This window comes from Alosa alosa, chromosome 16 (genome assembly GCF_017589495.1).
Source record: "Alosa alosa isolate M-15738 ecotype Scorff River chromosome 16, AALO_Geno_1.1, whole genome shotgun sequence".
NCBI lineage: Eukaryota > Metazoa > Chordata > Actinopteri > Clupeiformes > Clupeidae > Alosa > Alosa alosa.
Genome location: NC_063204.1, coordinates 30,480,619 through 30,506,655, shown reverse-complemented (window position 1 = coordinate 30,506,655; position 26,037 = coordinate 30,480,619). Strand labels below are relative to the sequence as shown.

The 26,037-nt window shown below is 41.2% G+C and overlaps 3 protein-coding genes across 7 annotated transcripts in view; 2 read left to right on the top strand and 1 right to left on the bottom strand.

Moving 5' to 3' along the window:
* gnal (guanine nucleotide binding protein (G protein), alpha activating activity polypeptide, olfactory type) overlaps window positions 1–2,701 on the top strand; it is a 47,352-nt gene extending 44,651 nt beyond the window's left edge. For both annotated transcript variants that reach the window (XM_048265928.1, XM_048265929.1), the window contains exon 12: window positions 102–2,701. In XM_048265928.1, the coding sequence (XP_048121885.1) occupies window positions 102–248 (147 nt within the window). In that variant the 3' untranslated portion in view covers window positions 249–2,701. The remainder of the gene's footprint in view (window positions 1–101) is intronic.
* On the bottom strand, window positions 2,569–15,248 carry mppe1 (metallophosphoesterase 1). Of its 4 annotated transcripts, XM_048265932.1 has the most exons (10): window positions 14,934–15,248; window positions 14,353–14,482; window positions 11,067–11,175; window positions 10,306–10,409; window positions 9,887–9,967; window positions 9,378–9,486; window positions 6,982–7,059; window positions 6,426–6,548; window positions 5,569–5,709; window positions 2,569–4,565 (listed from the first exon to the last, which is right to left on the bottom strand). In XM_048265932.1, the coding sequence occupies exons 1-10, from the start codon at window positions 14,938–14,940 to the stop codon at window positions 4,386–4,388; spliced, it is 1,062 nt and encodes a 353-aa protein (XP_048121889.1). In that variant the 5' UTR covers window positions 14,941–15,248; the 3' UTR covers window positions 2,569–4,385. The 4 variants fall into 4 exon arrangements, with proteins under 4 accessions (XP_048121889.1, XP_048121887.1, XP_048121888.1 ...); XM_048265930.1 differs by having other exon boundaries at window positions 14,353–15,248; XM_048265931.1 differs by having other exon boundaries at window positions 9,378–9,468; window positions 14,353–15,248.
* Window positions 15,249–16,831: 1,583 nt separating this feature from the next.
* impa2 (inositol monophosphatase 2) lies at window positions 16,832–25,505 on the top strand. The gene is made up of 9 exons (XM_048267204.1): window positions 16,832–17,137; window positions 17,409–17,752; window positions 18,147–18,280; window positions 19,269–19,373; window positions 19,541–19,586; window positions 19,744–19,852; window positions 20,034–20,142; window positions 21,001–21,152; window positions 24,442–25,505. Exons 2-9 carry the CDS (start codon window positions 17,678–17,680, stop codon window positions 24,570–24,572), a joined length of 861 nt encoding a protein of 286 aa, XP_048123161.1. The 5' UTR covers window positions 16,832–17,137; window positions 17,409–17,677; the 3' UTR covers window positions 24,573–25,505.
* The last annotated feature ends 532 nt before the right edge of the window (window positions 25,506–26,037 follow it).

Sequence of the window (26,037 nt, the reverse complement as noted above, 5' to 3'; positions counted from 1 at the left end):
TCTTCATGGGTTCATATAGGCTCATATAGATATGTGCTGCATACATCAACTCATTCTGTGTGTGTGTGTGTGTGTGTGTGTGTGTGTGATTGACCCAACAGAGGATCAGCACTGCGAGTGGAGATGGCAAACACTACTGCTACCCTCACTTCACCTGTGCCGTGGACACGGAGAACATTCGCCGGGTCTTCAACGACTGTCGAGACATCATCCAGAGAATGCACTTGCGCCAGTACGAACTCTTGTGATTGGCTGTCTGTCAGCAACGATCGTCCAGTTAGAGCTCCGTTCTGCTCCCAAACACACAAGCCCAGTACTGGGGACTATGCTACTGACAAGTGACAATGTTGCCATTTTTTGTTTCTTTTTCATTTGTTTCTTTCTTTTAATTTATGACCCATGCTTTTTGTTTGTTTTTGTTATTTTAGTGGAGGGACAGGAATTAAGTTTATGTTGAGTGAATGTATTTTGTGTGTGTGTGTCTGTCTGTCTGTCTGTCTGTCTGTGTGTGTGTCTGTGTGTGTGAGAGAGAGAGAGAGAGAGCAAGAATGCCTTCATGTTTACGTCCACTCTGTTGTTCATTTTGATGAAATGCCTTGATTTTCAGGTCATTCCACTAATACGCCTTTAGCTACCTGTCATTTTGAGAAGAAGACCTTTGTTTTTTTTTGTTTCTTTCTTTTCTTCTGTTGTGGTTGTATGTGGACCAGCTGACTCTAAGTGAGCAGATGGCTGTCTGATGGTTTACCTGATGGACTTTCGGTGCGGGTGACCCCACGACCTTTGACCTCTGGCACCCTGCACTCTTTTTTTCCCTTGTTTTTTTTTTTTTTTCTGGAGGGCTTCTCCGCTCGTCTCCTGGGTGAGCGGACAGTAGGGAGAGATTTTTTCATGCACTTTGTGTCTGGTGTCTCCATCCCAGAGACTGGGCCGGGTCGGCTAGGAGCAGTGGATTTGGCCCAGCGCCGGGCCAGATCACAGTGAGGGCGTCCCGGAACCGGCCCAGAAACACTGATGCCACCTGGGTTTGCCATTGAATGAAGTGCACACACAACACAACGCGATGTAGCACCACGATATTTATTAACGACTGTCGCGATTTGCTTTATTTTCAATGAGATTTCTAGAGTACAGTGGCAGGAGTTGTGTAGAGACAATTCGGGGGTTGTAAATTTTAGAGTTAGAGGGTTTGGATATGAGGGAGGGTTGCGTGGGGAGTGGGAGTGGCTTGTGTGTGGCTCCAGGGGGCTGCTGGGATTTGTAGTCCCATGCAGCTGTAAGTCCTGCCAATGGCACCAGGACTAAATGACAGCGTCACTCACTTTCTTTCATCCACCGATGATCCCTCGTGGGAGAGGAGGGTTTTCCCAGTGGAACAATAGCCCTATATAAATATATAAATAAATATATAATATATTTTCGGTTTATGTTTTACTATCCTAAGGATTGCGTGAGGTGGGTTCACTTTGCGCAGACTGCAAAATGTAATGTTATTTTGTACAACTTCATTGAGAGATTGTGAGAGTGGAAAGAGAAAGAAAACTGACTTGTAGAAGATCTTTGTGCCTTCATCGCGGCTGTACCTTGTAACATGAGCTCTGATGTAAGAACGTTATTGTTTTTGTTTTTATTTTTCTGACTGTGCTGTACAGCTTGATGTCAGCTCCGTCCACAGTCAAAACTGCTGGTGGGAAAACTTCTCTGTAGAAATTTAGTCTTTTCTGGTTTATAACAAAAAAGAGATGTTCTTTAGTACAAAAATGAGAAAAAAATGAGGAAAAAAATCCTGTATACGATATGCAAAATTAACCACTTACCTACAGTGATGAGCAGATGTTGCATTGACATTGCCTTTGTTTCTCTCTTTAAGAATTCCTTCTTTTTTGTTCCAATTCTCAGCTTTAAAACATTGGAAATTCGAAGTGTCCAAATCACAACCTGGTGTTGTTTTATTAGGAAGCATCTTTTTAGATGTGTGTGTGTGCGTGTGTGTGTGAGTGCACGTGTGTGCGTGTGTGTGCGCGTGTTTTCGTGTGTGTGTGCGTGTGCGTGCAAGACAGAGAAAGAGCATGCACCATGCGTGTGTTCGTAGATGTGTGTGTATGTATACTTGTTCAGCATGCATGTGTACATATACACCCATATACCCATGCGTAGTGGCCACAGACCTGGAGTTGTACATCTGCATTTTTATATTGATATGTGTACATATACATTTATAAAGATGAGTTATATTCTATAAATATATATGTACAACTATACATAGTAATGTGTGTGCCTATGCGTATACATATTTATGAATGTCTAGAGAGGAGGTATGCATACAACAGGCATACACAAGAGCATATATTAGAATGAAATGAAGAATTGAGAAACTAGTGATTCTTTGGTCATCAAAGAGACCTTCACAATTGCACAGGCATTGTGGATGCGTGAGCACTGTTAGATAGCCTATTCTTTACACCGAACAGCAGCTTTTCTTGTGCAAGTCTATTCCGACAAAAAAAAGTGTGATTTAAAAAAAAAAAAAAAAAAAACTTTTTGTGTCTGGCCTTTGAGGATTTGGAGTTTTTTTTATTATTATTATTTTTATTTTAATAAAGAGGCACATTAGCAGACGGTTGTCCTTCAGTTTGTCTAGAAAGAGAATCGTGGAGAGAATGTCTTCAAGTAATTTTGCAAATAAAATACCTCTGAAGTATTCATTTTTCAATCCGATTCTGAGTTGGAGCAGCACATACAGCAATGCCTAACCCATGAGTGTCCAGTGATCATCATGCTTTGTCATTTGGAAATGCATTCGTCACATATCTAAAGAATTGACACTGTTGTATATAAATATATTTTATTGTATAATGTTTGAACCAATCAAAACTCAAATGTACAACCTTATTTCATCAACAAGTCAACATAACTTAAACTTAAATAAATTAAAATTGAAACCAATTTAAAATGTAAACCATAAGGAAGTCAACTTGACTTGACACATGACTTTAAGGTTTAAATCTGTTTCAACACAATCTCAAATGAATAAAACAATTTCTGAACAAAACTTAAAAACCAGATATTCAACTCCAGGTAATATCAGAAATCATCCATAGTACCTTGACGTTGCTGTAAGGTTTTTCAATGAGCGGTTATGAATATCCTCTAAGACTACTAAGAAGTAGTGGTTAAGCACCCTGACCTGAATATGTGTGTACATGGATAGTGTCACCAAACCACAGGACACATGGACTTGTGTTTCAACATCAGGCTGCTGAGGTGAACCCAGACTAACCTATTAACAAATATGAATTTGCTCGGCAGGTCAGTCTGGAAAGGATCTCATTGACGGCCATTTTCCAAACTTACAGTACAGTAGTATTTTATGACTTCCAGGGATGTAACCAGCAGTGAAATTAAACTTAAATTGGTCCATTAAAATCTAAACCAAAATGTTTTGAGAAGTGCAGCAAACACATCTTTCTTGTAAACAAGGGTTTTAAATGCAGTAGTTTCCTCAATTTTAAAGAAAGAACACATTCCTGGGTTTTTGGTGATTTGGAAACGGACGTCAATGGGCTTTGATGTAGGTCTCTAGGCTATAGGTCTATGACCACTTTAAACTTAATTGTTTATGATGATGTTTATCACTATTGTAGGCCTACGTCGCTTTTTGACCCCTGCGTCTGCTTAAAACCATAAACACAAACATAATAGTCTAGCAGGTATAGCCTTGGGAAGTGGATGATGTGAGAAGGTGACAGTAAAAGTTCCTTTTGACATGGTTTAGAGAAGCACTGGTGCTCTGACTATTGGTTCTACTGATGCATTTAACTGCAATCTGGATTACGTCGGCTTTTAAAAGGCGGAAATGATTCAGTCAAATCTAGGTGTGCTGTTTTCATACATATGCCGGAATACCTAATCAATCACTCTTAACTCTCCTCCCTTTTTTCTCGACCTTCCCATAAACTCATATGTAGGAGCTAGAAAAGCGCAGCTTGTGTGGTCTGTGCATGCATACGCTGCAATGTTTTAAGGTGCAAATGAAGCATGAAACAAGTGCTAACGCCTTAGCTAAAGTTTAAAGTTCCATCTCTCTACACAGAACAGGGCTTCAGTTCAGGGCTTGTGCTTTCCCCAACAGCCTCGAGTCCCCAGAGTCGGGGAGGATATCACAGGGGTTTGTGCACCCTTCTCAGTGGGATTTGTTATGGTGTCACGGGGGCTTGTACTCCTCCATCATGCTTACTGTATGGAGTCAGGGAGGGATGGTGGGGAAGGGGCATCACAGGGGCTTGTGCTTCCCCCTACAGCCTTTTCATATGGAGTCAGGGAGGATATCACAGGGGTTTGAACTCCTCCATCAGGCTTCTGGTATGGAGTCGGGATGGGTGGGCTCACAGGGGCTTGTGCTTGTCTATGAGGCTGCTGAAATTAAGCGCGCCCCTGAACAGGTGGAAGTGTCCGAGTGCCAGCAGTAGCAGGGCCATGGCGCTGCCGCAGTAGAGGGCGATCACGCTGCTCTCCTCCGGCAGGAAACACTTGGAGAGACGGTGGTCAGTCGTCGAGAACGTCCCCTGTCCCAAGAGGAAGAGAGAAAAGGAATGATGAGAACAGGATAACAGGTGGTTAATGATTAACTGTTTATTGTATTCAGGTCAGTATTTAGCGGTTTAACCAGAACACATCAAGCGTATTAAAGCAGCATGACTTTCCACAGCTTACACAGTGGTTACAGTAAAACAAATATGGGGCATACGAGAGAAGTAGCATGAGCACACAAACCACCAGTACTCTTGAAAGGGAAAAAGAATCATCCTGAAGATAATAATATCCAAAAAAGAGTTCACTGCAAAGTAAATCCAGGTCCATTAAAAAGTTGAAAATCCTTGATTTTTTTGGGCTAGAAACCCTTTTAGACACACCCAGGCATTTCGACTCGTGTCCGGTCATGAGAGCAGATGAGAGGGAAGTACATTGATGTAGTGCAAGAGAAAGCTCAAGGATGTAACACTAGGGGAAGTGGAGTAAGTAATGGTTGGTAATAAACGATCGCACTGAAGGGAAGTACTCATCTTTATCAAATCTCACAAAAACACACTCCACAGTATGCTTCTGAGAGCTATGGACACACTCCTGAGTATGCTTCTAAGAGCTAAGGACACACTCCAGTCCAGAGTATGCTTCTGAGAGCTATGGGTGCAGATGTTGGCTAACTCACCCTACATGTACATGTTGCTCTGACCCTCAACAACCATTACCTCCTAACATTCAAACGGCAGTTTGAGGCACGTGCTTACAGAATAATAATGTAAACCTAAAGGCTTGATAAGTCTTCTTGAGTCTTTCTAAATATCACTGTGCATTTCACACACTTTTTTACAGTTTCCCTGGCTTGGCTTGATATGGAGTGAAAACATTTTTCTTGTTGGTCTAGGGGCTGTTTTTTTCTCAACAAACGCTAATTCAAATGTAGATGGGACTATACAGTGAATTAGCATGGGTTAATGGTACTAAACATTAGCTTGCTATATTGCTGTCGATGGTGTGGCGTTGTGTTGGAGTGTGGTGTGTGTGTACCAGGATGAAGCTGGGGTTGTTTCGGTTCCTCCAGCTGAAGGACGGAACGCTAATCTCCGGCACCTTGTCCTCATGGACAACCTCACAGGCGCTGTGGGTGTGGCCACTGAGAATGAGGCGGGGCTGGAACCACCACAGCAGCTGTGGAATGATCCGGAAAGAGCATGTTATCAATTGCATGCAGGAATAGAGACACTGACCAACCCATCACGGTCAATGGCCCCGGGCCAGTACCCTCGCTAATGCCATTTATTCAAAGCATTAACTGGCCAAATCCATCTGGTACTCATCAAGCAAATACTAAGGGAAATCCAGTGGTCGCAATCCATTTCCACAACAATTTGTTGACATGCATGTATCTTAAGGCTCCTGTTGTGGGTAAAATAAACACTGGCACAGTGCGAGCATGCTGCGTTGTTTAGTAGGCATGGGAATGGGAGATGCCGCACAGCGTTTAATCCTAATTATAAAGGAAGCAGGTCCTCGTGGCTTTTTATAGGAGATCCCAACCACATGACACTGGCTCAGGAAAAGCAAAACAAAAGTCTCTATGTGTAGATAACAGGAGAATTGATGCAGGAGGAAGCATTGCAGGATGACCCCAGACAACCAAAGCCCTTGTAAAGCTACACATGGCATTGTGAGATTAAGTTCACCATAAAGAAATATGAACAGAGTATGATTCAGTCCCTGTTCAAATACATCGACCTTTGTAAGCAAGGCTTTGCATATATATAGGCTGTTCTACTTCACTCTTAGAACAAATGTGTTATAAAACAACACAAACTGTGTTGTCCCTATCTGGACAGAGATGTGTTAAAAACAACACACACTGTGTTATTTTCAATACCACTCACCCTCTGGGAAGCCTCTTGGGAGAGCACGTCATAGCGCTCTTGAAACAGCTGGTGGCGCTCTTCCAGGGGAGCAGCATCTAGTCCTGTGCATCCTGCATCACTCTCCCGGTACAGGGGGTAATGCTGCCAGGACAGAGCAAAGATGGGGGCATCAGAAAGGAGGCATGGACTACTGCAGCAGCACGGGGCATTCACACTCTTTCAGGCAGTCAAAAAGTGGAATCAAGAACACCATTTCATGAATGGTGAAGAGGGAAATAATGGAATCCCTGAGAGGTGGTTCCCATCATGCTAACAGGCAAGGCACAGCACAGCACAGGGATAATGCAGCACATTATAGTTTTCTGTTCTAAAATGTGTATGAAAAAGGACAAGAGGAAAATAGTGAGCAGGAGGGAGGCGTTCACAACCACGGCTATAGCACCCCCTGGCTGTATGGAGCCCCAAACTTTATTCAGGTGATCTCTGCACTAATAACGCAGCTATAAACTGCACCACTGGGTAAGAATGCTGATGTGAATGGATGCCCATTATCTTGGCCCCGATCAGATCATACCTGCAATATAATGGGCAGGGTGGCAGGGAACGTTTGCGTCTCCTGGCAACGTCTCTTCATGCCCTCCGACTGATGCTCCTGTGGGGTTAAAAAGTACTGATTGACATGGGCAACAGCAGCTACACACTTATAGGGTTGGGGTGTGTGTGTATGTGTGTGTGTTGGGGGTTGTTAGGCATTGGCACCATGGGTACACTTTGAGGACAGCTGATAAGGCCCAAAGGATTACCCCCCCCTCCCTCACACACACACACACACACTCATCTGTGCTGGGCTGCTGTTTATCAGAAACCTTCCACTAACTCTGGGACAGATGGAGGCTTTCATCGCACTGCTCTGAGACATGAAATGAATGACAATCCTCAAATGTGATTTAAAACCCTTCATCTTCCAAGCCCCACTGCAGAAAAGCCCCATTTGGGTTTATTTTTAGTTGGGCTAAATAAAATACCTTGTTTGCCAAAATGCAGCAAGTGAGTTGTTGAAGTGTGTGTGTGTGTGAATGTGTGTGTGTTTGCACAAGTGAGTCACTCACATACGTATGTGCTTAAATATGTGTGTGTTTTAAGTCCCATGGTGGCTGAGTTGCTGTACACATGTGTGCCTGAGTATGTGTGGTCCCCAATGAAAAGTTGGCTGACCACACTCATCCAGAATCGGCCCCTTCTGAAGTGGTCTCAGCCACGGCTGGTTACTTATAGAAAAGCCCTTTAAACAGTGCTGGCATGGCCTTAGACTACAATCTCTTTCACATGAGGGCTTTTACCAACCTGGCTTTCACAGCCTTGACGAGAGAACAAACAATCAATAAGACAAAAACAAACAATACGACAAAAACGGTAAGAAAGTTCATGCTCCTGACTAACCCATATCGCTCTACTTTTTTGTTCATACGTGTTCTTACCTGTAATACCACTTGCTATGATAGCCTGGCTAACAAGATTGAAATGTGCTTTCCTATATATGGTTATGTCAGTCTGCATCACACAGAGCAGTTTTTACATAGTTCGTACGCAATGTAAGTGTCTTTGCCCTGACTAGGTTGGGTATTCCTTGTCCAACAGGCTAAATGAAAAGAGAGGAATTCCACAGCTCTAAGCCTGAGCAGTCTGAGCGACACACAGGGAGGTAACAAACTTACAATTTAGTCCAAACCAGTCTGCACCACACCTGATGCCATTCATTTCACACTGTTTAGTCTCAGTCCTCAAACTGGTTTGTTTCGTCAGACAAGGCATTCTAGTCTGCTCTCTATAGGCAAAAGACTCCATTTCCATATTGCATTTTTCCACAGGAGAGCTGTAAAATTCCTAGTGCTATAGGAATGTCCCACAGCGGGCAATCACCAACCAAGCCTATTTGACCATCAAAAACATATCCTTTGTCAGGGAATCTTATTTCTATGGCGAAATGCACAATAAATGTAGAGTGCAAAGCCACATGATGTGCTTTGTGATGTTTTGTGACAGAATGGGATTAACCAGTTCAGGCAGTTTAACAGGCATTGGTTGATGCTTAGGTAACTGGAAATAAATGTGTACAATGAGTTCAAACCATTACTTAATTTGCCCATTACAGGTTGGATTAATTTGCCCAGTACAGGCTAGATTAATGGAACATTTGATCAGAGTGCATACAGAATGCTAATTGCGAGAGATGAGAGATAGCTATCACATCACAGATGTTACAGATGTGACATACAGACTACATACAAATCCAACACGTGGAGATGAGCCAACCTCTAGGTGAGGTTAATGGTGAAGATGATGATGATGATGATGATGATGGTGATGAAGAGGGTGGTGGTGGTGATGATGATGGCGGGGGCCATGAAGAGTGCCATGGGGCTTTTCTCAAAGTCAAGGATTCGTGCTTGGTAGAACGAGTCCTGCCGAGTCGAATCCTTCAAAGACGAGGCAAGGCTTCTTCTTAGCATACAGACAAACACACAATGGAACAGACTAGCGAGTGTGCAGGAAGCTGCAGGTGCATTATTAAAAATCATGTGTGCGCACAGGATTGTGGGTGTTCCAGGCATGCAGAGGACACACGCATGCATCCTCGAAAATCTCAGAACGAAGGACTCAGTACTTGATAGAATTTTAAAGCACCCTTGACATTGGAACAGTGCTTGGCAAGATTTGATGACATAACGTCCTTGAAAGAGCAGCTTTGAAGGACCCATCCTTGACTTGAGAAAAGCCCATGGTTACCATTGCTATGGCACAAGTGGCATATTTGGGTCTCAGTCCCCATGGGCACCCGAGTTCGATTCCGACCTGCGGTCATTTCCCGATCCCACCACATCTCTCTCTCCCACTCGCATCCTGTCTCTCTCCACTTGCCTTCATTTACATAAAGGCAAAAGCCCAAAAATATACTTCAAAAATGTTTACCTGTATGGAGCAGTTGAGTGCTGTGGAGAGCCTATGAAGCTCGTTCTCCACACTCCGGCAGATGGGACAGTGGTCACCGTGCAGCGCCATGCTATTTACCAACACGAAACTGGGGTCAAATCAACAAATGAACAATCAAAAATCATAAAAAAATCAATGGTTGAGCATTGAGGGAAATGGTTCCTCGGTTCCATCATAAGTGTTAGTCTTCCACTCATGTTCTATTGAACATAGCTGATAATCAACAAACAATAATCTAAACATTTTCTAACAATATAGTAAGACAATGAAACACCATTACTGAATGCACAGATTCAAATGGTCTGGCTGCATATTCAAATGTATACCACCATAACCACTACGAGTCATTCCAGCAGTAGTGTTCACTCTACAGCCGTGACCTTATCTTTGCTTTAACCACAGTGTTTGCCACAATCTCTGTCTAACTTTCCCCTTATTGCTGATATGGTGCATATGAGGTAAGAGATCCAGACCACAGAAAGTCTTACTTCACTCCTCGGCGGCTGAGAATCCTCGCTGAGGTGACGTTGAACACCTGCTCAAAGCGTTGGAGTTTGTGCCAGGTCATTCTACAGCACAGGAAAGAAAACAGGCTCACTAAAGGAGATTTCACTGACAGCCAGGACCCACAAAGGCAACTTTTGTTTCCACCATCAAATATTTACTTATTGGTTATGTAGAATGAGACTACAGATACATTTTGATAACACATCCCAAAAATGCACACAGTTTCAGAATATGCAAAACATGAATCTATTAATCATTAATCACCCAACTATGCTGATCACAAGCAAATGACTGCGGTTTACTTCAGAATCAAGGTGTGTGTGTGTGTGTGTGGGGGGGTAGCTTTGCTATAGAGTGGGATCTCTTTGAGACAAAACCCCACATGCCACTCAAAACTCACTCATGGTGGAAGCCGATGTCATGGTTACCGATGATTACAATGAGCTCGGTGTCACTCGGGTGGCGGAAGATCTGTTTGAAACGCCTCACGTCATCCTCCCAGTCCTGAAGAGGAAATATCAGTGAGCTGAACAGGAAGATATCTTTCCACTCTGTGCACCAACACCAGAGCTAGTTATCACACCCCACCCCACAGAGCTTCCTCATACTCTGAGTGGCAGCAGGTTGACCACATTTATTTGCATGTGTACCAGCGAGTGTATCACTGTTATTAGAGTTAATGACTGGATGTGAAGTTAGTATTTCAACAAATCAACATAAAATGCTTATGTCCTAATCCAATTTCAGGTACAGTACCGAAAGATTAGTGTCAATTACATAACATTTGGGGAGATTGTATAACATTCGCCAGAGTGAGCGGATTTGAGAGTAGTTACACTGCAGTATCTACGCCCAGCCTGTTTCTCCAACAATGGTTAGCAGTGGGGCCTAGAGATTCACATGCTTATTTGCACAACTAGCATACTACAATTTCTACATTTCTACCTCAGAAAGATTATCCTTGCATCCAATGCCACATCTGAACCCCCACAGCAGTTATTTCATGATATTGCACCAAAGGGGGGTATTTCTTTCTTTCTTGCAGCAAGTCATTTTGATATGCTGTGTCCCCCAAACCCATGTCATCCTATATGACACAGGTTACTGCCTCTATACCCTATGTGGTAAATATTTCTGAGGAAAGCATGCATATTCATATACCTTAGTGGAGCTCCACTTTCCCTCATCAAAAATGTCTCCCAAAATGAAGATGATCTCCGGCTTTAGGACCCACAGGGCTGTCTGAAATGCTCGCTCCATCTGCCACTCTCTGCATGGACAAACGCAAAAATCATGTCCATGAGTCTTTCTCTGTCTTTTTTTATCATTTCCATCAGCCTGTTATGTCCTTTCTGCACAAATCCCCTGGCATATTAGATTAGCACTTCAGAGGAGGTTATGCCAGATTCTAATGTTTTGGATTACAGCTCAATTTTTAAAATCCTATAATCCAAGGTGATCTTTCATTGAACGTGTCTGTTTTGTCACTGCATTCTATGCCCTTTCTTTATTTTAACTAAAATATCCTAACAAAATGACCACACCAACTCACGTGACAGCCTCTTACATCTAACAATGGGGTTGTTACAGCGTTTCCCAAAAGCATCGTTGCTAACTACGGTAGCAACTAACATGGTTGCAACTATGTAAGTACGACACAACTGTTCCCCAAAACGATAGTGTGAACTATGGTGGTGGAACTTACATAGTACGATGCATCGTGACACTGCGTCAGTGTTTCCCAAAACCATAGTAGCAACTAACGTTCGCAACCACTATCGTAAAGTTGTGTAGTTACAGCTACACCTCTCGACCTGTAGTATGTAGTAAGAACCATAGTAGACGACGTAACCCTGATGACGGAACATGCAGAGGACAGATGGATGAGAGGTAGCCATTAAACAATCCCATAACATTGCTGTGGGATACCATACCATAGCATTGCTGGAAGCTACACTATATTAAACCTCATCTACCTAGCAAATAATTTAACCTTTTAAACCATCCACCTATTTAACTGTTCAGTCATTCCAACTATATTAAACCTCATCTACCTAGTTCAGTCATTCCAACTATATTAAACATCATCTACCTAGCAAATAATTTAACCTTTTAAACCATCCACCTATTTAACTGTTCAGGCATTCCAACTATATTAAACCTCGTCTACTTAGTTCAGTCATTCCAACTACAGTAAACCTCATCTACCTAGTAAATAATTTAATCTTTTAAACTATCTACCTATTTAACTGTTCAGTCATTCCAACTATATTAAACCTCATCTATCTAGCAAATAGTTTAACCTTTTAAACTATCCACCTATTTAACTGTTCAGTCATTCCAACTATATTAAACTTCATCTACCTAGTTCAGTCATTCCAACTATATTAAACCTCATCTACCTAGTTCAGTCATTCCAACTATATTAAACATCATCTACCTAGCAAATAATTTAACCTTTTAAACCATCCACCTATTTAACTGTTCAGTCATTCCAACTATATTAAACCTCATCTATCTAGCAAATAGTTTAACCTTTTAAACTATCCACCTATTTAACTGTTCAGTCATTCCAACTATATTAAACCTCATCTACCTAGTTCAGTCATTCCAACTATATTAAACATCATCTACTTAGCAAATAATTTAACCTTTTAAACCATCCACCCATTTAACTGTTCAGTCATTCCAACTATATTAAACCTCGTCTACCTAGTCAGTCATTCCAACTATATTAAAACTCATCTACCTAGCAAATAATTTAACCATTTAAACTATCCACCTATTTAACTGTTCAGTCATTCCAACTATATTAAACCTCATCTACCTAGCAAATAATTCAACCTTTTAAACCATCCACCTATTGTTCAGTCATTCCAACTATATTAAACCTCATCTACCTAGTTCAGTCATTCCAGCTATATTAAACATCATCTACCTAGCAAATAATTTAACCTTTTAAACCATCCACCTATTTAACTGTTCAGGCATTCCAACTCTATTAAACCTCGTCTACCTAGTTCAGTCATTCCAACTACATTAAACCTCATCCACCTAGTAAATAATTTAACCTTTTAAACTATCCACCTATTTAACTGTTCAGTCATTCCAACTATATTAAACCTCATCTATCTAGCAAATAATTTAACCTTTTCAAAATAAAAGTCCTCACTAGCTAGTTAGCATTATTAGCATTGTTAACATTTTAGCAAAACTGCTAAAAATGATTAGCTAAGTTAGCTGAGTCACATGGTTAGCATAGTTAGCATTGTTAGCATGTTAACATTTTTAGTAAAACTGCTAAAAATTACTAGCTAAGTTAGCTAAGTCACATGGTTAGCATAGTTAGCATGTAAGCATTGTTAGCATTTTTTCCAAAACTGCTAGAAAACATGAGCTAAGTTAACTAAGTAACTTGGTCAAAATAATTAGCTTTGTTAGCATAACTGCTAGCAAACATTAGAGTCATTCCAACTGTCAGTTATCGTCAACGATCTACCTATATCCTTTAAACTTTTTGTCTACCAACACGCATTAAACTATCAGTATGTCAACAACCTTTAAACTATCTACATATAACTTTTACACTTTCAACATTCATTAAACTATCTGTCTATTAACAACTGTTAAACTATCAACATTCAACTTTTAAACTGTCTACGTCTAAACTATCAACTTTTTATTAAGCTATGCTATATCTGTCCTAGCTTAATTTTAATGCACTCATAATTCCTGGAATTACATTCTCTAGTTATTATTATTAATGATATTATAATTGCTGGGCCCAGGAAACTTCATGCAATGTAAAATTTCATTACTTTTACGTGACTTCATGCGTTCGGCTCTAACCGACATAGCCCGACATTCTCCGAACACATCTGCAACCATTGTAGTCTGAACTATGTTGGTTGAAACCAACATGGTTCAAACTAACAAAGTAGCCTACTATGTAAGTACGACGGTTTTGGGAAACAGTCGTAACTTACATGTTGGTTAGTTGAACGGTGCATCGTACCACGTTAGTAACCTCCGTAGTTGTACGGGAAACGTATGAGAGTGTCTAATGGCATATTTTTTTATCATGCAGTTAGTGCCATTATACACTAGATATTAATCTGATTTAATGGGGTCTTAATGAATCGCCTACTACTAGTAGCTTAAGCTTCTCCCAAATCAATGTCTTGTTGCTTGACGTTTTCAACACTGCAAGTTTCAACAAATAATGCAACAATTTACTAGAGGCAATCTCAACTGAACAGAGAGAGAGAGAGAGAGATGCTTCTGCTGACAGTTTATGATAGCCTGTGTTCAGCAGCTGATCGTCAACTAAACACAATGTGATAGGATACAATTCCACATTTGCATAAAACAGTTCTATTGCACAGGTATGCAAGTCATTGCATTCCATCCTCTTGCACAATATTTTATTCTACAGATTTCACTTTACCGTCTCAGTTTGTCGAACCAGTGGCCCTTTATGGCTCCCAAAAGATGTGTATCCGATAAAAACAAAGTCCGTAGAGGTGACTGAGAGATTTTGTCGTTCTTCATCTCGGGCCACGAACATTGCATAATTGCTGGAAAGTATATCAAATATTCACAGAAAATGAATACACTACAGACTGATAAAACCATGGAGAGAGCGAAACTCCATCTGCACTTTCCGAACATGTCTGAGCGCAAAACCTACAGCAGATCTTTACAAATGGCTGCATAGAACCGACCCATATAGGCAATTCCGCGGAAAATAATATCCCAGTCAAAAAAAATACTCTAAAAAAACATCATTCTCAGAAGAGAGTAGCCTACGAGTCATATCGGACCAGGTCTGCAATTGGTTTCACGTGTAGGCTATTTATTTGGCCAGTAAGCGGGCTGGCTGGCTTGTCCATCACAGAAGCACAACAGATTAAAACAGATCCAAAATGTCTCTGTTGTCCAAAGAAGCAGGGAATCACGAACAGTCGAGTACAATGGGAGACATGCAGACTGGCTGGTTATCTTTACAAGCAACATTTTCTCACAAACCTGACATACAGCATCAGCCTGCTTCAGCCAGCATCAGCCTGCTGATTGATGAATATAAAAGAAACCGTCCAAACAAGGAACAAACGAGGTATGTTCCAACACGCAGAACCGACCGGGCAACACATCCTGGCGCATCATTGGTTTATCATTGTCTGTTTTTTCCTACTTCGCTTTTTTAGCAGCTGCATTTTTATGCGCTGCCGCCGCGCACAGCACATAAAGGCTCGTAGTCATCATCTGTATGCTCGGTGTGCGCATCACACAGTGGGCTAATGCCTGTCGGTGCCACAGCCACAGATTTGGGCAAAGATGCCAACGAATCCCAGCATCACAGTGAGGTCACTGCAGTGACGTAAGCCTAAATAGCCAAACGTTTTCTAATGCATGTATTCCATAAGAGTAGGAATGGAGAATTTGTAGACAATAACCTGTAAAATAATTAAATAAAATCTCAATCTCATGTGGGTCTTTTATTAGAATCGTGCAATCACTGCAAAATAATTGTAGTGTGACACTGTCATGGTGGAGCCCTATTCCACCCTGTTTCAGTTGGGAAAGTTTAAATATTGAATAATTTGTCCGTTTAAATTGTTTTTATAACAAAATATAAAAATCTATATATTATTTCTAGCACTAAATTGTGTTATATTCCATTTCACTTTCCTTTAAATGTAAACAATTTAAACATTCTGTGTTGTTTTATGACATTTGAAAGTATATATTGATCTATTCGCTATTGATCTATTTTGCAAAGACAAGACTGCAGTGCAAGCCTACCTGTAAAAATGCATTTGCACTCTCTTTATCAATCACCATCAATCTCTTTACTGTACAATAAATATGTTTTTAATGTGACCCACAAAGCAGCAAACACATGTAATAAATTATCTCACTTTTATTTTATCATTGATTCATCATTTTATCTGTCTTTTATTTTTGAACTCTCAAAACATCTCTCAAACACAATTTATAATGGCTCATTGTTATACCACTCGACCACACTGTGCCCTCCTCTTTGTGGCTTCACACACGTCCTTCACAGGCGTCCTTCACACGTCTCTGTGACCGTCTCTTTCCAAACTTTCACCCATCCCTGAAGTCCATCACACAGGGGTCAACAGAGCCTGGGGGAGCCTCTCTGACACCAAATCCGCAGCTTTATAGCCAAAGAGCCAGGCCCGTTGGTATGGCATCAGAGCATACACATAACCACAGTGACCGCACTCTGTCACTCTGCCCTCCCCTCTGGGCAGTGTAGTGATGTGCTACACACATTCAAGCATCCCTCACGCATGCCCCTGACTGTACGTCTCCCATCCCAGGGTGCCCCACGCATAAGTGTATCACACATCTCTGGGGTCCTTCTTCACACTAGGGCCCATCTAATCTGGGGGTCCCTCACTTGGCTCACACACTCAGCACACCTCCAGTGGCCTTGTGGCAAGCCTTTCCACAAATGAGCCATGTGTAAGCAACCTTAAAGATGGATTATGCACTAATACCTAACTTAGGGGTCCCTCAAATGGCTCACACACTGGGCAAGCGAATCAGTTATGATGAGCATATAACAGCAATTTTGTCTAAAAATGATATAGTCATGAAGCAGGTAACATGCCACTTTTACTGTATTGCAGCAATGTCCATGCTCAGTCTTGGCTCTGCCATTAGGAAATAGTGTCCTGAACCGAGCCATATTCCAGCCAAAAATCTTGTCGGGTGTCTGCGGACTATTTTTAATCTTCAATGTTATAGCTATTAAAACATTGTTGTTATTACAAAAAATGATCGTATGTGTGTGTATGCGTGTTCAGCCAATGACAGAAACATAAGAAGGGATCTCTAATATATAGCCCACTGCCTCCATCTACTGGAAGACCGTGCATACAGTAGGGATGCCAAGATGGCGAGACACCTATCTACCAGGCTATCTACCAGCCATTCGTGTAGCATTCCTCCATTGTCAATTACAAATGGTTTCTAAAAGTCATACATAATAAATAACAAGAGGATATTAGCAAGTGGGCTATTAGATAATCAGGCGTTGCATAGTCTTACACCCTGTCACCTATATCACGTGACGCTTAGTGGGGTTGTCCACTAGGAGCATTCGTTACTTCTTTCATCCCCTAGAGAACGAGAACATGTTTGATTCTGGCGTCCTCTTCTGGAAATACAACAGTTGCCTATTCCTATTTAAGAGATATGTGAGTATTTGCCAACAGTACTTGTTCTTCGTTTTGTGTTACATGTCCCTTGTGCTGCATATATTTATTATCTTTTAATCAGATTTGCAGGGATGACTGGCTATTGTCTTGTTTGCCGTATGGTTTATGGAAACGTGCACTTGTCCGTTTTTCTATTTCGATGTGATTCAGTGTAGCCTTATAGTGCGACATTGTAGCAGACTTGAGAACGCAGGCCTGCAAATTAATTCAGTAGCCTATTCCTTGCTCAATCGAAGGTCATTTTCCGTAGGCCGCGGTGACAGTAGCCTGACCGGCTACTCCCCACCGCTCACCGGGATTCGGCCAAAGCTGCAGCCAGACATCCACCCGCAGTAGCCAGGACGGTGCCACATCAGACACAGAGAAACTTGATTGTGGATTCGGACACGGGACACAGACGGGGGCACCGCATGTGACACAGGCTCCCACCTTTACGTCATGCGCTGATTAACGTGTTTTGTTCGTCTGATAATTCTCTACAAGTGGATTTGTGTTTGTTCAACGCGTCCAGCTGAAACCATGACCTCTACAGAAAACAAATGCTGGGGAGAATGTATGGATATTGCTGTTCAGATAGCACACAAAGCTGGGAAGGTACCGTTCTCTGTTAATATCATTAATACTGTAAAGTCTGTTTAGTGCTGCTATGCATGTAATCTAATGCTTGTTTACCAACAATGTAACAACGAATGAAACTATGTCACACCGTTATATTATAATTGTTACATCCTTACTAATGCCCCTCCTCTTCCTCTCTGTAGAGCCCTTAGCTCTTGCCTAGGCGTAGACCGTTACCTGTTCAAGTACTATATTTAGCCACTGTGTGCTCAAAAAGAAAATTACAACTGACATCTGAAAAACATCATCACTCAGCTTGTGCGCCAGGCTTGTCATTGGTGACATTGGTAGTAGCCTATACATATAATGTAATTTTATTGTAGGCTGCTTGAAGTAGCCTAGAATGACTCTGATGTTGTTTTCTGTGTAGGTTGTACAGGAGGCTGTGAAACAGGAGAAGCGGGTCAGCAGTAAGAGCACTCCAACAGATCTGGTGACGGAAGCTGACCAACAGGTGGAGGACCTCATTATATCCACTCTTAGGGAGAAATTTCCCTCACACAGGTAAATAATCAGCAATATGCCATGATAGTTTGTCTGTCTGTCTGTCTGTCTGTATCACTGCACTCCAGAATCGCTACATATGTCCAGCTTAGTGTAGGCCTACATCAGTAATGTGGCATAGCCAAACCAATCCTCAATGACAATTTGATTTCACATTAGAAAATGGTATAGCTTACAATGCACACCTTACATTAACCACATGACAGGGTGGGCCATCGTGAGAAAATATAACATCTTTCATGACGTTAACACACAGCTGTAGACAGCAATGCAAGACTATGTAGTACATATCTGTTATTAGCAATGAATTAAACAGCCAGTGAAAGACGATAGGGATGAGCATGAACAGCATGCAGTGTACATTACAAGGCCCATCGCTGCTTCCCAATAGTTATCAGAACCAGAATCAGCTTTTGTTCGCCAAGTTCACACTCACACATGAGGAATTTGTTTTCCAGTTGTTGGTGTCACTCTGACAAACACTAAATAGACAGGGACAATAGACAGACAATGCACAGACATATTGTTAGCTGGCCTACCTGCCTGTGTAGTTAGACCATTACAAATTATTCAAAATGCAGCATGTCTGAGTTGACTGCATGTCTGCTCTTTAATCAGCCAACAAATGCATCTGCTAAGAACTGCAAACGTAAGCATATTACAGTGTACAAACTCAATAAACAATCAATACAGATATAAAGGAATATACAAGTTATACTAAAACACAAAACAACGTGCTTGAAGTGCATTATGGAGTGCAAACAGCAATAATGTGCATTGCAAAAGGGACTGTGCTATAATGGTCACAGTGTTATAACTCTGAGAACAAGCAAGAGTTGCTAGATACTGAACAGCTGTCATGTTACAAGGCCAAGTAATGTGACATAATTTGCAGTGAAGAAGTAAAGATATGGTGTGGTACAGTAACAGCATAAGGCGGAAGGTTTGCTACTGTTTATATACACATCCATGTGCATTTTGATTTCAGGTTTATAGGAGAAGAGTCTTCTGCTGCTGGGGAGAAATGTATTCTAACAGATGAGCCTACCTGGATCATAGACCCCATAGATGGGACCTGCAATTTTGTCCACAGGTATGCCAAGTAGCTATGTCTCTTTTGTAGTTCATGGTGCTTTTTATGACTGCAGAGTGGGAAGAGAATTCTCATTCATGTTCTCTGTTAATGAAATATTCCCATTTTCTCTGTTAATGAAATATTCCCATTTTCTCTGTTAATGAAATATTCCCATTTCCACGCAGCTTCCCCATGGTGGCCGTCAGCATTGGCTTTGCTGTAGAGAAAGAGGTAATTTGGCTTCATTGTTGATGAATATTGCACATCATTGTACAAACATTCACTACTGCTGCTGTTTAAGGTGTTTGATGTCCTCTGTACACATAATTACACTTTTGTCAGTGACTTTTCTGCAATCTGTTGATAATATGATTTATTTTGTGTGTAGCTGGAATTCGGAGTGATCTACCATTGCTTTGATGGGACTCTATACACCGCAAGGAGAGGCCATGGGGCATTCTGCAATGGAGCTCCGATTCAAGTATCTAAAGAGAGAGGTGTGCAAGTTCAGAGCCCATTTCAATTCCCTGCATCCACACTAGGATTTTCACACTAGGTTTCATTTTACCTGAGTTACACAATGAAGCCCTATTTCCCATGACCAACTTGAATATACCACTTTTGAGAGCAATTCCTGAAGTGTGTCACTAAGTAATGGTTTTACGTATCTATTTTTAGACATATCCAAAGCCCTCATTCTGACAGAGATTGGAGCTAAGAGGGACCCAGCTACACTGGAAATTTTCTTGGGGAATATGCAGAAGTTGTTGAGTGCACCTGCTCATGGGTAAGAGGGATGATAATGTCGGGGCTTTTGCCAGATCAAAGATGTTCCTCTAAAAAACTCGAAAACTAGATTTTACTCATCGGCAGAAATACAGAACTATGAAAAACAGTACTAGTTATTTTTTACTAGTGTAGTGTCACAGGTTCTCAGGATAATACTGTACTGTTACTGCAAATGTTACTTGCAACCTCTTAAAAAGATATGCTATCAACAATAGCTATTAGCTGTGTGTGGTTAGTGCACCTGCCGGCCAGTGCTAAGATTGTGTGTATGGGCCTTGGAGAAGAACCAACTGTTCATAACAGTGGCAATGTCATCATTATCCTCAGCCAGGGACCCTTTTGTTTATGTTCCTGATGAAGAGGTTTGCACTCAAAAGGTCACTAGTGTTGAAATCAATTACACATGACGGGAACTGCCTTCAGCATATGGACATCTTCTATAGTGTTTTTATATCTCTGTCTGGCACCTGTCTTTAGAATCCTCTGTGTGTGTGTGTTTGTGTCTGTTTGTGTGTGCGTGTGTGTGTATGTGTGTGTGTGTGCGTGTGTGTGTGTGTGTGTGTGCATGTGCATGTGTGTGTGTGTGGGGGGTCTTATATTTGTAGTTTAAGTATTTCTCAGATGCTTTCCATTTCCTCATAAACGTATTGAATGAACCTTACACCATAAAGCTCCCACAGGACTTTGTTTGTGATGTTTCGATTCAATAGTCTGAGTGATATCAGAGTCATAGAGTGGAGACATCACTCTGTAAAACATCGTATGGGAGCCTAATAGTGTGCAATTCATTCCATATCTTCATGGGAGATGTGGGATTGTGTGTGTGATTTTGTGTGTTTGTGTGTGTCTTCTCCAGGGTGCGGATCATTGGAAGCTCCACACTGGCATTGTGCCATATAGCCACGGGTGCGGCGGAGGCCTACTACCAGTATGGCCTTCACTGTTGGGACATCGCTGCGGCGGCTGTCATCATTCGGGAGGCGGGAGGATGCGTGATAGACACCTCAGGTGAGGCCTGGGATGAATGTTTTAGGCAAGCCAAGGCAAAATTAAAAGTACAAAGTACATACAGTAATGTGTCATTTACATATTATATAGGTTAACGTTATATATAGGTTATATAGGATATAGACAAAGGTTATAGAATTTAAAGTAATGTGCAAGAGTAGAGTGTACACTTGAGGGCTCTTTAACAGCCCGGCTACAGTGGATGCACAACTGCAGTGTTACATAAGACTGGTCAAATTCTTTTTTTGTTAAGTATATTTTTTGGGCTTTTTGCCTTTATTTGGAAAATGCCAGCACACGGAATGCACCAGCGATCAGTTCTCAGACCTCATCTGTTTAGTCATGCTTAGTTATGCTGCTTTTAAACCATTACCATTGATTAGCAGAAGGTATAAATACAGCTAACTCTCTCACCAGATGACTGTAGATCGATATTTGTCAATGTTTAGAGCAAACTAATAATTGGATGACCCAAAAAATTCAGAGAAGATAGTTTTATTACATCACCTCCTTTTGCAGGCACTAAAAAAAGCAAATAAAAGTCCAAAGTTGTGGTGTTCTAATAGACTCAGGAGCAGATGTACTAAGGCAGTACTGCCTGTTCCAGGTGTTATTTTGTTGCTACAAACATGGCATCATTTGTACAAACACACTGCACTTTGGCCTGTCAGACGCATTCTACCTGTCACACGGGGGAAGAATGGCAAGAATGGGATTTTTTACTCATATTTTTTTATGCTTTTATGAGAAGGCCGAGGGAAAGTGGGAGTATAGCCCATAGGAGCATATGAGGTGACATGTAAAGACTGACTGATTTCTCATTCCGTTCTATATATGACAGTTGTGGTGGTCAATGTACATGTGTTTTGCATTGAAAAATGTCTGCCTTTTAAAAGCTGGTGTAAACCAGATTGCAGTTAAATGTGTGAATAGGATAAACTTTTAGAAACAATATAATTGGTGTTCGAAGTAACAGTTTGGGTCACTTGTACAATATCATTTTGACTGTTATCTTACTTTTGCTTTTTCACATCCTCCACTTTGCTGTAGTTGTATATACAGTATGTGTAACAAAGGTGGGCTCTCCCCTCCCTCTCTGTGTTGTGTTGTGTTGTGTTGTGTTGTGTTGTGTTGTGTTGTGTTGTATAACGACAGAAACCATAACTAGCTTGGGTCTCGCTACTTCTAATGCTGACACACTCTGACATTAGAAAGAAAACAAAATTAAAATTCAGAAATGGAGTGAGCCAGTTGTGCACAGCTCCTCTGCTGTAGGAAAGGCTGGGCAAGGGCTAACAAGTTCAAGAAGCGTACGGTTTCCTACGGTGCACATTTTATTCATGTCATTGGCAGTTGTCGGATTCCCTCTGTGCCTTATTGAACTTTGTGAAAATTATCTCTCTGGTTAAGAAAAACTGCTGAGTTGATTGAAAACAACTTTGGCAATAGTCTTGGCTTTTGAGACATGTCTTTAATTGTTTAACACAGAGCCATCCAGAGTTATCTTTTTAAAGAGTGGCCTAATGCCAGCTATTTTTAGTGACTGCGAAAGTGTGTGATAGCAGTAAGCCATTAACTATTTGCTGAGACAACACAACAATGATTTAAACAGACAGACAGACATTGCTGTGAAGTGGTGGTGTGTGTTTGGGAGGTATGCCTGAAGTTGATAGCCAGAGTGAGTTGTTTAGGATGTATCTTGATGAATTAGTCAAATGGATTTTCCTTAGGTTATCTTGGTTTGTCTATGTGACCTTTCCCAGCTGTTGTTTTGTTATGTTATGAATTGTATTCATTTATAGCCCTCAGGAGACAGTTCAGATCACCTAGGCAATATTACTGAATGGTGGATAGATCGCCTAGGCAATAGTAGTGGATATATTCACATTGTCATATATCACAGACATATTTATGTATGTATATATCACATACATATATATATATATATCACAGACTTCATCAGGGTTCTTATGAAGGTCTCAAAAATCTTGATTTGAAATTTAAATGAAAGTCTGGAGGTTTTTGTCATAATAACATATAGACAAACAAGTAAGCCAAAAAGGGTCAAAGCCACAACAAAAAACAACCACTTCCCTTTCAAAACTAGTAAAATAAATAATATCAGTTCGGAAAAGTCTGGGGAAAGTTTGGAATTGTTCTTTTATAAAAGGGCAACCACCACCCTGCTCCAAGTTTGGTCAGGGCTCTAATTTTCTTTGCTGATGTCTTCCAGCCCTTGCAGTAATTGCGGGATATGTACAGTATTACAGTACAGTACAGTACAGTATACAGTAAGCAACATTTTCAAACATTTCCTTGAAATCATACGTTTAGCATGGACTCTCAAGGATAAATGTGGGTATTAAACGGGCCTTTCTTTTTTGTAGTTCAGCGTAACATGTGGAATATACGAGTTAGAGGGTTGGGATTGTGTAGTGATAAGAAGAGTCATGAATGAACATGGGCATGTTTGTGTGTGTGTGTGTGTGTGTGTGTGTGTGTGTGTGTGTGTGTGTGTGTGTGTGTGTGTGTGTGTGTGTATTAGTGTGTCTTCCTGTGTGTGTATGGGTGTGTGTGTGTGTAAGTGCGCGTGTGCGTGCATGCGCATGCAATGAGAATGCATGCGTTTGCTGGCCTCATCTTTTTTCCCTGGCGGCCTGGCCTGCACACAAAGAGGCAGTGTTGGGGAGGTCTGCGAGGTCGCGATCATGTGGTCTGGTCCTGCTGTCGCTCCGGCTGCAGTCTCGAGCACGCAGGCAGAGACAACAAGGGGGCCTGTCAACGCCGCCTAACTGTCAGACCCACAGAGGAGAGCGCTGTTTAAGCCCCCTGGGGGTGTCCTCAGTGCCTGAGTAAAAATGTGACCAAGTGACCTTTCATACTCGGATGATGCTGCTTTGAGCAGTAGGCTGAAAGTGTGTGTGTGTGTGTGTGTGTGTGTGTGTGTGTGTGTATGTTAAATGTACACATGCTTTTTGTTTTTTGTGTGTGTGCATGTAAATGTGTGTGTGTGTGTGTGTGTGTGTGTGTGTGTGTGTGTGTGTGTGTGTGCCTGTATAGACCTTTATGCACCAGCATTTTTGTGTTTTGTTCACTTGTGAAAGGGGGTCCCCTTGTCCTCTATCCAGACTGGATATGTGTATGTCTGTCTATCTGTCTGTCTGTCTGTCTGTCTGTCTCTGTGTGTGTGTGTGTGTGTGTGTGTGTGTGTGTGTGTGTGTGTGTGTGTGTGTGTGTGTGTGTGTGTGTGTGTGTGTGTAACGCAGTGTATTTTCTTCTCTTGTGACAGGGGGTCCTCTCGACCTAATGTCCAGGCGAGTGGTGGCTGCTGGCTCCAGAGAGATGGCGGATTATGTCGTCCGCCAACTGCAGCCAATCAGCTATGAGCGAGATGACCACGACCCCAGTGTCCTATCCTGATCCTTCAACTGACCTCTGACCTTCAGCCTCTTACCTCAGATTCACACAATCCTGCCACACACACACTTGGTCTACCGTGCCCTTGTATGCAATACTGACTTCCCTTGATTCCCTCAATGCAAAGAATCAACACAAAAAACAGTGCTCCTGCTGTTAAAAAATGTTGTGCTGCCAAAACAACAAAATGAAACATCTTTCAAAGTGATTTTCTTTCTTTTTTATGCTAGTTTTCAAATTTGAGAAACTTATTAAGAAACTATTTGAGAGAAGACAGAAGCGGCCTTTTCGGCAGAACAAATTATTTTACAGTGTGATAATTGTGAATGAAATTGTAAAATTGTGTCTACACCCCTATAAGACTGCCAGCTGACATCTCAAATCAAACTGTGATGGTTGTCAAACAAACTATCGACATTTTAAAAATCATGGGGATTTAGCAGTTGATCCTATCTTGCCTTGTCAATATTTCTGACCCTGTGACAAATATAGACAGTAAATTTAATGAGACTGTTGACATTACTCATTACACAAATTAACTGCGTTCTCAAAAAAAAAAACTACTGGAAAAAAACTACTCTATAGACTTATGAGGGCTTATTCCTAGATCACAAATTCCAATCAAGTTGTAATGTTTCCATCATTTAACCCCTTACCAAATCAGGGTTAATCTGAACTGGTGCACATCTGCTAACTTTTGTACGGCTAACCAATACTGTTGTTGAGGTAACACTACTATCTTACCAGCTAAACACTGCAGTTTTAACTTTCGTCTGTATTCTAGTTTTTTATGTTTTCTAATATGGAACACTCAGTAAAGACAAATAGGTTTGTTCTAATATTTCACATGATTTTCTAGTTGGCAAATGACAATGTAATAATTCTCTCCTGGTTCACACTCACTGTGATTGACAATAAAACTAATGAATACACAAAGCAGTGTCTCTAAGGTCATTAAATATGGCATTGATGATAGCTGTGTAATATATAGCTATATGGTTATAAAAGGTTAAAGTAGATAGTTGTATAGTACATGGCTATAAGGAATTAAAACATCACTGGTGTTCTCTGGACAAACACTAATGCATTCCACCCCTAATTCAATGAATTTGCTGAGAAATTTAAATCGTATACATTCATATTTCTTGCAGTCCCACATATTCTCACATGCAGGCAAATGTATATGATATGCAGTAGTGCAATGTGCTTGATTCTATTGTAAAGGTTTGAGGAATCCCTCCAGAATCATACACTTATGAGAGGAGCCTAAAGCAATAGCACATTTAGGTGGTCAGAAAGACTTTGGTTCATTTTGTCAACTAATGCAACCAAATCGTTGTGAAACATGCCATCTTTGTGTGGGTGTGGTTTGTTTATATCATAGGATATAAACAAATATGTTATTCACTCTAAAGTGAATTACAAAGCTTACATATTTTGACATCCTTTAGTAATCTTTATGAAATGC

What these genes read in the sequence shown, in the direction of transcription:
- mppe1 (XM_048265930.1), bottom strand. Translation starts at nt 14,576, where the DNA reads ATGTTCGGAAAGTGCAGATGGAGTTTCGCTCTCTCCATGGTTTTATCA. An exon ending in CACTCAACTGCTCCATACAG is followed by an intron (nt 7,060 to 9,377) that starts GTAAACATTTTT and finishes TTAACCCCACAG; the next exon opens with GAGCATCAGTCGGAGGGCAT. An exon ending in CCCAAGAGGCTTCCCAGAGG is followed by an intron (nt 5,710 to 6,425) that starts GTGAGTGGTATT and finishes ATCATTCCACAG; the next exon opens with CTGCTGTGGTGGTTCCAGCC.
- impa2 (XM_048267204.1), top strand. Translation starts at nt 17,678, where the DNA reads ATGACCTCTACAGAAAACAAATGCTGGGGAGAATGTATGGATATTGCT. An exon ending in TTGAGTGCACCTGCTCATGG is followed by an intron (nt 20,143 to 21,000) that starts GTAAGAGGGATG and finishes TGTCTTCTCCAG; the next exon opens with GGTGCGGATCATTGGAAGCT. An exon ending in ATGCGTGATAGACACCTCAG is followed by an intron (nt 21,153 to 24,441) that starts GTGAGGCCTGGG and finishes CTCTTGTGACAG; the next exon opens with GGGGTCCTCTCGACCTAATG.